Source organism: Delphinus delphis, chromosome 2 (assembly GCF_949987515.2).
Source record: "Delphinus delphis chromosome 2, mDelDel1.2, whole genome shotgun sequence".
Taxonomy (NCBI): Eukaryota; Metazoa; Chordata; class Mammalia; order Artiodactyla; family Delphinidae; genus Delphinus; species Delphinus delphis.
Window position 1 is genome coordinate 2,816,206 of NC_082684.1, and position 10,549 is coordinate 2,826,754.

General features: G+C 48.8%; 1 protein-coding gene across 1 annotated transcript; it reads left to right on the forward strand.

Moving 5' to 3' along the window:
- The first annotated feature begins 4,153 nt into the window (after positions 1–4,153).
- On the forward strand, positions 4,154–6,455 carry LOC132419968 (ras-related protein Rap-2a-like). The gene has a single exon (XM_060003875.1). The coding sequence runs from the start codon at positions 4,674–4,676 to the stop codon at positions 5,274–5,276; it is 603 nt and encodes a 200-aa protein (XP_059859858.1). The 5' UTR covers positions 4,154–4,673; the 3' UTR covers positions 5,277–6,455.
- Positions 6,456–10,549: the final 4,094 nt, after the last annotated feature.

The following is a 10,549-nucleotide window of genomic DNA, read 5'->3' on the forward strand; positions in this document are numbered from 1 at the left end:
CTGTGGACTGTGAGGAAGAATTCATTCCATGCCTCTCCCTTAATTTCTAGTGATTTGCCAACAATCTTTGGCATTCCTTGGCTTGTAGAAACCGCCCCCCCATCTCTGTCTTCCCCTTCATGCGGCGCTGTCCCTGTGTGTGTGTCTAAATTTCCCCTTTTATAGAGCACGAGTTTTACTAGATTAGCGGCTCACCCTACTCCACTAGAACCTTGTCATAGCTGATTACATCTGAAACGACCCTATAGGGTCACATTCTGAGGTACTGAAGGCTAAAACTTCAACATGTGATTGGGGGGGGCGGATACAACTCTACCTGTCACTTACTTCTTGCCCCCTTAAAGGGGCAAGGGAAGACCCCTTTAAGTAAGTGATATTTGAGCAAGAGACTTGAATAAAATGAGGGAGTGAGCCCTGCAGACATCTGAGAGAACAATTTCAGGAGGAGGGAACAGCAAATGTGAAGGTTCTGAGACAGGAACACCGATTGGCCTGCCAAAGGAACAGGCCATTGTGTCTAGAAGGTAGCAAGGAGAAGAGTGGTGTAAGAGATGAGGTAAGAAACAGAAGGATTCACCAATAGGAAATACACCAACAAATTAACAAAATTAAAGGAGAAAAACCTTATGTATTTATCACGGACCAAAACAAAACAAAACAAACAAAAAACAGCTGACGTTCCCAGTAAAAACTCTAAGGTATAAATAGACGAAAACTTCCTCTTATGATAAAGAATATTGGTTAGAGAACAAAAGCAAACATCATATTAATTGTGTGATATAAAGACATTTCTGTTATTCAGAAATGAGGAGGGGGACTTCCCTGGTGGCACAGTGGTTAAGAATCTGCCTGCCAATGCAGGGAACATGGGTTTGAGCACTGGTCTGGGAAGATTCCACATGCCGCGGAGCAACTAAGCCTGTGTGCCACAACTACTGAGCCTGTGCTCTAGAGCCCGCAGGCCACAGCTACTGAGCCCATGTGCCACAACTACTGAAGCCCGCATGCCTAGAGCCCATGCTCTACAACAAGAGAAGCCACCGCAATGAGAAGCCCGTGCGCCACAATGAAGAGTAGCCCCTGCTCACTGCAACTACAGAAAGCTCGCATGCAGCAACGAAGACCCAACACAGCCAATAAATAAATAAAATTAATTAATTAATTTAAAAAGAAAAGAAATGAGGAGGGCTGCCAGCAATTATGCTTTTGGTTCAGTATTGTTATTTTTGGAGAGTCTAGCTAAAGCAATAAGATAAGAAAAGGAAATAAGCAATATTCTCACCATTGTTTGCAGATAATATGCTCCTAAACTTGCCCCCTTGCCCCAAATGAGGTATTTTCAAACTATTAGAACTGAGTCACACAGACATAGAGATCAGAATTGTCGTTGCCAAGGGGGAGGGAGGAGGGAGAGGGATGGACTGGGAGTTTGGGGTTGGTAGATGCAAACTATTATGTATAGAATGGATAAACAACGAGGTCCTACTGTATTGCACAAGGAACTATATCCAATCTCCTGGGATAAACCATGATGGAAATGAATAAAAAAAAGAAGAAGAATATATATATATGTGTATATAACTGAGTCACTCTGCTGTAGAGCAGAGATTGACACAACACTGTAAATCAACTACACTTCAATTTAAAAAAAAATAGAACTGAGTCAGTCATCTTTTATGCCCTAAACTCATGTACTCTGGGTCCACTTTCTTGCTCTAGTCATGGCTACAGCAACCAGCTAGTTGTGCAGATAGAGCCTGGCTGCTGCTTGCCTCAACTGCACTGCACAGCCCTTGCTCTCTACTGCTGCTGCTTGGAATGCTTCTGGAGCTCACTCAACCTACCTGGCACATGTGCACACATGGAAGAGGGAGTTTGCAGGGCAACCCTGGAGCAATGAGGAATGGGTGCCAGTGGACACATGCTCCCCTCCCTTCTGTGCATCAGTGGACAATTCTGATGTTCGTTCTATACTGCTCCTCAAGTATTCCCACAGCAGTGATAACTCAGCAATGCACCTGGCATAAGATCCCCCCGTCCCTGTTTCTCTTTTCCAGGGCCCCCGTTCCTGATCTCCGTGATCACTTCCAAAAATAAACTCTTTGCCCACAAGACCATGTCCCATGTTATAGATTACGCTTTTGGAGGGAACCTGAACTAAGAGAGTTAGTACCAGAAGAGGCTGTAGAAAGCAGAACATTGGGGAAGAATTCTAAGATATGTCACGCACCTTTCAGACCCCGTTGTGGGACCCTTACTGCTGGTGGTAAGTGAGCTGGTGATGAGCTTTGGCCTGTGGCAGCAGTTACAGTGACTCACTAGGGGTGCATTAGGATGTCACGCATATGGAACGTAAAGCATGGGCCTACGTGGTAGCAGTGGTCCTTTAATCGAACTGAGGTCAGGGTAAGAAGAAGGACTGTGGGTCAGGCTGACTTTTGCTAAGGGCTTTAAGAGCCCCAAATAATAATGACAAGCTCAAACCAGCCAACTATCAATTTAAGGCGCCCTGTGACTGTCCGGCAGCCTCATGGCAACCTGAAGAAACCCTTGTCTCCTGCAGGCACAGGTCACTGTATGATGAAAATTGGTCCAGGATTATTCACATCTCTGAATACTGTTGGCTTTATTTTCTCTTCAGCCATGTTTAATCTCCTGTTTAACCTATCAGTGGGTGTTTTGTGTTAATTAAAATAATACATGATTATGTTTTCCATTTCTAGAAGGTTTTTTTTTTTTCCTTTTTGGGGGAGAATCTCTTTCAAACTACTTGGCCGCAGTCTCTTGTCCCTTGCTTATATTTTTAAGATTTTATTTCTTTAAACACAGACATAATTATTTTGTGTGTCTGTTGACACTAACACCTGCCGTTTTCTGGATGTGATTTTTTGTCTGGTGCTTCCAGTGGCTCTCACTCAGAGTGACTTTTTTTTTCCTTGTGCATTTTGGGACTTTGTTTTGACAGTGAGTCCCCTATTTCTCTCAAAAGTTATCCACGGGGAGTTGTTGAAACCTATATGGAACTTGCATTTCTCCAGAAAATGTTTGCAGTTTATCCTTTTCTAAAAATTGATTCTTAGTTTTGTTACTTTGCAGTCAGAGAATAAGTCTTGTACGATTTCTCAATTTAGAAATCAAGTTGTCTGTTGTATTAAGTATATAATTAACACTATACGTTAAGGATGTTCCATGCACTGTTTATAGAAAAGCACATTCTGTAGCTGACCACAGACACCGAGGTGCAGGGTGTCCTATTGTCACTTAACCTTTATCTCTGAGTCTGTGCTGCCAGGGAGCCAGGAAATTCCAGCTCGGTCAGTTTTGCGGCCCTGCTCCCTCAGGGCTGCACCGGAATGAGGGAGCTTCAGTGGTACCCCAAGCCTAGGGACAGGGACAGTGTGGATATCTCATCTCCACTTCCAACCCAGGCCTGCAGGGCCCCTGAAGTCCTAAGGCACCTGTTAGTGCCTGAAACAGACAGTGCGCGGAGTTTACTCAGGTAGCCGATCCCAGAATTTCTGTCCAGCCCCCTCTGTCCCTACACAGCCTTTCCGCTCCGACATCAAGGAATAGCAAGAAGGCTGTGCAGCTGGAGAATGGAAGCTTGAGAGAGACTGGGGCACGGGAGTCAGACCTGGGGGAGCCCCTTTATAAGCAGGGTGATAAGCCCCGTTTCCCCGGGTTTTTCGGTTTTTGCCTGCCGCTGGGTGAATGGGTTCATGCTTTCATTGTCAGGCTTGGGTTGGAGTTATGCGGTCACTTCTACTCTTAGATCAGGAGGGCCCAATAGAAAGCCAGGGAGGGTTTAAGTGGGGGAGTGAAACGTGATTTACATTTTATAAAGTTCCCCTGGGCTCTGCTCAGTGACAAGAGGGCGCTGGCGGGGGCCAGAGTGAAGGCAGGGGCACGAGGGGCACAGAATGGGTGCCAGGAGCGAGCAACGTGGGGCCCTCGGTTGAAGCTCCCTCACCGGTCCCCCCTTCCGTGGGGTCCTCCCGGCCAGGAGAGGTGCCCCAGCGGCGCAGCCCCACCAGGCCTGACCTTGAGCGAGGCCAGTCTGGCTTCCGGCCACGAGACTGGATCTGAAATGGTGGAGAAATGCTGGTATTTCCCGGCTGACGTGGAAGGGATCAGGTTACCTTCTGGTCCCGCGGGCGGAGCGGGCTCTCCTAGGAACGGGTGGCAAGGAGCGGGGACTGAGGGAGGGGCCCCAGCCGGCAGGCCGACGGGGTACTGGGCGGAGCGCGGCCGGCAGCTCGGGACCGACCGGAGAGGGAGGCCGGGACGTGGAGCTGGTGGGGGGTGGCCGGCGCCAGACCGCCCGGGCCGGGGGCGGGGCAGACGCTGCGCGGGAACCAGGGGCCGGAGAAGGGGGCGGGGGGCGGGGGGCCCCGTCCCGGAGGCGGGGCGGGTGACCTCTGAGCCGCAGGGAGCAGATCGGGGCCGGGCGGGGGCAGGTCTGGGCGCGACGGAGGAAGCCCACCGCGGCCCCGACGCCAGAGCCAGAGCGCCAGGCCCCCGGGGTCCCCTCCCCTCTGATTTCGTCCCCGCCCCTCTCCCCCCTGCTTCTCCCTCCCCGGCCCTGCCTCCACGCCCCCGCGGCCCCGGCGGCCGGGCCCCAGCCTCCGCGCGCCATTCCTCCGGCTGCGCGTCCAGCCAGCCGCGCCTGGGCCATGGCGGGCCTGGGGCCGCGACCCGCCAAGGGCTACCGGGTGGTGCTGCTCGGCAGCGTGGCCGTGGGCAAGACGGCGCTCGCCACGCAGTTCGCCTGCGGCAGCTTCCCCGAGCAGTGTGAGCCGTCGGTGGAGGAGCTCTTCAGCAAGGTGATCGAGGTGAACGCGGCGCCCGCCCTGCTGGAGATCGTGGACACGGTGGGCGCCGAGCACCTGGTCACCCTCAAGGACCTGTACATCAAGAACAGCGACGGCTTCGTGGTGCTCTACAGCGTGTGCAGCGAGGCCTCGTTCGAGGCGGTGCGGCCGCTGCGGGAGCGCATGGGCCGGCTGCGGGGGTCCAAGGCCGTGCCGCTGGTTCTCGTGGGCACCAAGGCCGACCTGGACGCCCAGCGCCAGGTGCTGACGGCGCGGGGCCGCGCGCTGGCCCGCGAGTGGCGGTGCCCGTTCCTGGAGGTCACGGCCAAGAGCAAACTCATGGTAGACCAGGTGTTCACGCAGGTGGTGCGCGAGATGGAGGCCCTGGCCCCGCCCGAGGAAGAGGTTCCGGCCGTCCCCACCAACGCGCAGGAGACGTGGCCATCGGAAAGGTTCATCGGCTGATGTGCAAACGGTTCATGATTCCTGTATTCATCGCTTTTCTTGATTTCTGAAGCTCACTTTACTCTTCTGCCTTTTTGAAGAAAGTTATCCAGCTGTAAACAAGTGGTTGCTTCTATATATTGACTCAGATCGGTGCTTCAGACTGTCCAGAGCTTCTTAAATATTTTGTTGAAAACTTTACCTCTGACAGTGCTGGAAGAAGAAATTAAAAATCGATTTTCTTTTCTTGTATGGAGAGAGTATTACCCTTTTCTTCGAGTGGGGTTTGTTGCAGGATTCTTTTTTTTTTTTCTTTTTGGTCATAATTAACACCTTCAAATGTCATCTGACATTTGACATTGATTGAGGAACATGACCTAAATCGAAGCTTTCCAATCCATGAGGCTTTCATGTGTTCTCCTCTCATTTACAGCCTTGAATTGCAGCAGTAATATTTTCCTCTCTGCGTATTTCTAAATATAGTTATGACATACATAGCATTGGTTTGAAAGGGATGTTGTATACCCTGGGAGGGGAAAAATCAACTGTGTACTCAGGCAAAGACGGTTCAGCTCTGCCTTCGGTTTTGTAATTGACATCTAGTCGATTTCTGCATCTGTAAATTAAGTGAAAATAAAATGACTCTAGAAGTTGATAGTTTTTAATATTTGTCTTTCTAGAACCTAAAGCTACAATTCCTAAAGTCTCCGTACACCATACCTTTGCTTTTCAGTTATTTTCCCGGACAAGTTAGTTGCTAGGGTGGAAGCGGCACCACATCTTTTTGCGTTTTTGCAGAAGTGCTTTCTGCGGCTGGTGGTATTTTCCCTGTCACTTGCCGGAGTCGGATATGTTGTCTGAATACCTGCCTAGCTTAACAGTGACAGGGGTGCTGAAGTAGAAGCAAAACGTGAAGAATCTTTTTGTATAGTTTTCACGTAACGATAGAAGAGACTTTTCTTGTACTGGTTTAAAAAATTATTGTTTTATAATTTTAAAAACTGGTCTTTGATATGAGTTACTTGTGTTTATTTGCACAAGTTAACAATTTTACCTCAGCCGTTGCAACAAAATTTTCAAATTTACGAACCTAACTTAGCCATTTGAGCAAACTTCTAAAAATAATAAAAAGGAAAGCTCCGTGCCTGCGATCTGAAATCATTTTGTTAAAGGAAAGTTATCTATAAAGTGATGGTTATACAAGGCTCTGGGAGTTTTATTTATATTGTATATGATGTTTGACTAGAAGGATGGATTTTAACACAAAAAATATATTTTAGAACCTAACAGTGCCTGAGAGCCAGTTCGCCCCACAGGAGAGGGCTAGGCTGGGACCTCCCCTGTCTTTGATCCCTTTCTCTTTCCCCTGGATGGTGGGGGCTGGGGCAGTTGGGGTGCTTACTTTTGAAGCCTTGAAACCCAGCTAAGTCACTACTCTCTGACCCTCTGTCTCCTGGGGTCACTCCTCCTGGCAGCATTACCTCACACCCTTTTCCGAACCATCATTTCTCCAAGGGGACGGTTCAAACACAGGGAGGAGGGGAGGGGGCGGTGGGGTGGTAGGCAGGAAGCATCTCCTGGCCTCAGCTTCGTCCAAAGCTGCCCCCTCCTCCTGCAGAAGCAGAGGTTATAGAGCCAAGACTGTTCCCTGACTGGGTGTGGGCGGTGCAGAGAAAGCAGGGTGTGGGGCTGGGGTGGGCGGGTGAACAGCAACCCCTTCCCAGCCCTGAGAGCTGGGGCCCCAGGACTGCCAGCTGGCGACTCCCCTCGCCCTGCCTGCCCTGCCTTTCTGACTCTACCTGCCTATGCTGAGGCCTCCGGGGAGGTTCTGTGTCCCTGGATCCCAGGCCCTCTGGATATCAGGCCTGATCCGGGAAAAAATACATAAATAGCTATTTCTTCCTTTAAATTACTAGAACCATCTCAGACTACCACTCAGATCCAAGCGTCGGCTTAGAGCCCAGGGGTGTTCCTGACTGACTGGTCAACACAGGAATGGTCAGGCTCAGGTGATCCGCTCTTGTGACCTCAGGAATATGTATGAAGCAGCCTTCTGGGTGTAATATGCTCTCTCACACACACACACACACACACACACACACACACACACACACAGATAAAATTAAAGACCCAGACACTAATTTTCTTTCTCTTCCTGCATTTCTAATTTCTAACTTATGCATGTTATTTACAAGTTTCCTGCAGTCCCTCTGGCCTCAACTGAGACCTAAATAACCCTACAGTGAATTTGCAAGTGGCCGATATGACCACTTGTCAGGGTACCATGTTACCCGGAAGCACTGTGCCCAGGTGGAGGGACCCATGAAACTGTGGCAGCCAACCTGATAGCTCGAAAATGGTGTTCAAATCACAAGCCCTTTGTTTAGCACTGGGGAATGTGAAACTGGTTTCCAGAGAGTGAGGAACATTCACTTGCCCACAGTCAGGGTGACTGCTTCTGATTCTCCAAATGCCCTGCAACTCAGGGCACGGACAGATCTTTTTCTTGCTAGTGTGTTATGGTTCAGTTTGTACTATTCAGAGTGCTGGTGATGCTGAGAATTTTTTTTTTTGGCCTTGCCACGTGCTTTGCGGGATCTCCGTTCCCTGACCAGGGATCGAACCCAGGCCATGGCAGGGAAAGCGCCAAGTCCTAACCACTGGACCACCAGGGAACTGGTGACGCTGAGAGTTCTTTTGGAGGTTTTTATTTTTATTTATTTATTTTAATTTCTTTTTTTTTTAATTTATTTATTTATTTTTGGTTGCGTTGGGTCTTCGTTGCTGCGCACGGGCTTTCTCTAGTTGCGGCGAGCAGGCGGTGCGCGGGCTTCTCACTGTGGTGGCTTCTCTTGTTGCGGAGCACGAGCTCTAGGTGCGCGGGCTCAGTAGTTGTGACACACGGGCTTAGTTGCTCCATGGCATGTGGGATCTTCCTGGACCAGGGCTCGAACCTGTGTCCCCTGCATTGGCAGGCAGATTCTTAACCACTGCACCACCAGGGAAGCCCCTGGAGGTTTTTAAATGACATTTGAGTTCCTCTTCTGTGAAATGCCCGCTCTTTTTGCCCGCTTTTAAACTTGTGTGATCTGTCCTTTTCTTCTTGGTTCTTGGCCTCTGAGACACCCCCAGTGATCCCCGCCTCCTGGTACTCATGCCTTTGTGTGGTTCCCTCCCCTTGAGTCTGGGCAGGACCTAGTGACTCTCTTCTAAGGAATATAACATAACAAGAGTGATGGGGTGTCATTTCCAAGATTATGTTCCACCCCTGCACAAGGATGACACACAAATTTGTGAAGCATTCTATATTTTTTAGTCTTGGAAATATTAAATATGATAGGTAAAGTAAAAGTTTTTTAAAAACTCTAAAAAAAAAAAGATTATGTTCCAGAAACACTGATTTCTATCTTGCTCACCCACTCTGTCTCTTTCTCAGAGCCCTTGTTCCGGGAAAAGCAAGCTGGCCCGTTGTGACTAGCTCAGTGGAGAGCGCCTTGTAGCAAGGAACTGATGTCCCCAGCCCGCAGCCAGAGAGGATCTGACACCCACCAACAGCCTCATGAGGGAGCTCGGGAGGGGGGTGTTTTCCCAGTTGAGCCTTGAGATGACAGCCACTCCAGCTGACCCTTTGCTGCGGCCTGGGGGAGACCTTGAGCAGAGGACACAGCTGAGCCACAGAAACTGGGATGATAAATGTTCACTGTTGTCACCACTGCGTTTTAAGGTAACGTGTTATGCAGCAATAGAGAACTAATATAGCTTTTTGGTAACTGGAAATGGGGTGCTGTCACACAAATACCTAAAAGTGCAGGACTGGCTTTGGAACCAGGCTGTGGGCAGAGGCCAGAAGGATTCTGAGGACTGTTAGATAAATGCTACATAACCATGGACAGACCATCAGTGGAAAGCTGGACTTGGAGGATGCTGTCAGTGAGGGTTCAGAAGGAGGTGAACAACAGGGCTTCTTGTTACGTAATGGCAGAAAGCTTAGCAGCTGTATGCCAAATCTGTAGTTAATGGAGAGCCCCAAAGGTGCGCATTGTTTGTTTTTTTTAATGGGCTTTATTTATTTATCATTTACTTATTTATTTATTTATTATCTTTGGCCGCGTTGGGTCTTTGTTGCTGCACGCGGGCTTTCTCTAGTTGCAGCGAGCGGGGACTACTCTGTTGCGGTGAGCGGGCTTCTCATTGTGGTGGTTTCTCTTGTTGTGGAGCATGGGCTCTAGGGACACAGGCTTCAGTAGCTGTGGCACATGGGCTCAGTAGTTGTGGGCTCTCGAGCGCAGGCTCAGTAGTCGTGGCGCACAGGCTTAGTTGCTCCGCGGCATGTGGGATCTTCCCAGACCAGGGCTCAAACCCGTGTCCCCTGCGTTGGCAGGCGGACTCTCAACCACTGCGCCACCAGGGAAGCCCTGGTGACTCTTCTGTGTTTCCCATCTGCCCCCCTTTTTGAACAGGAATGTCTACAGCAGCTCTCCTATGCCAGTTGCGCCATTGTACACGCGGGCTATGTGTGGCAGGGGAGAGGCGGATAACCTTTCTCTTAGTTGCATGGATCCACAGGCCAAGAAAAACTATATTTGAGCAGCTGTTTACTTAAGGAACTACACCAGAGGAGCCTCATCCTCACTAGACTTGATTAGGTGACAAGATGGTCAACCTTAAGCTCATCAAACATGGATGGTTACTAATTCGTTTTATGACGTTAAAGCAACGTTGCACTCCTGAGATAAACTCCAACTGGCTGTTAGTTGCTATAAATTTGATACATTTGATAAGTCGGTTTTCCTAAGACTTTGCTTCATATTTTTGCCTCTGTGTTTACGAATGAGACTTGCCTATAGTTTTCTTATACTGCCGTTGTTTGCATTTGGTATCAATATTATGTTAACATACACAAAAATGTAGCGGGGGACTGTTCCCTCTTTTTCTCGTCTCTGTAGATTCTGTGTGAGATTGAAATGATCTGTTCTTTCAATATTTGGCAGGTATTGCTTGTAAATCCATTATTTTGAAAAGATTTCTAATGTATTTCATTGTTACAGGTTTTACATTTTCTTCTTAATTTAGTTTCCCAGTTTGTATTTTTCCGGGAATCTATACATCCTATGTCTTTTCAGATGTATTGGCATAAAATTGTTCATAACCTCTTACAAGATTTTGAGTAACCGTAGCATCTCTGGTTACATTCTCTGCTTTGTTCCTAGTATTGTTTATTTATGCCCTCTCTCTAGCTCCAGTTCTTTCTCTAGTTCCTTCTCTATCTTTGGTTTACTCCAAAATTCACAAAA

Bases quoted from the DNA above. Each gene is read 5' to 3' on its own strand.
- LOC132419968 (XM_060003875.1), top strand. From the start codon at position 4,674: ATGGCGGGCCTGGGGCCGCGACCCGCCAAGGGCTACCGGGTGGTGCTG.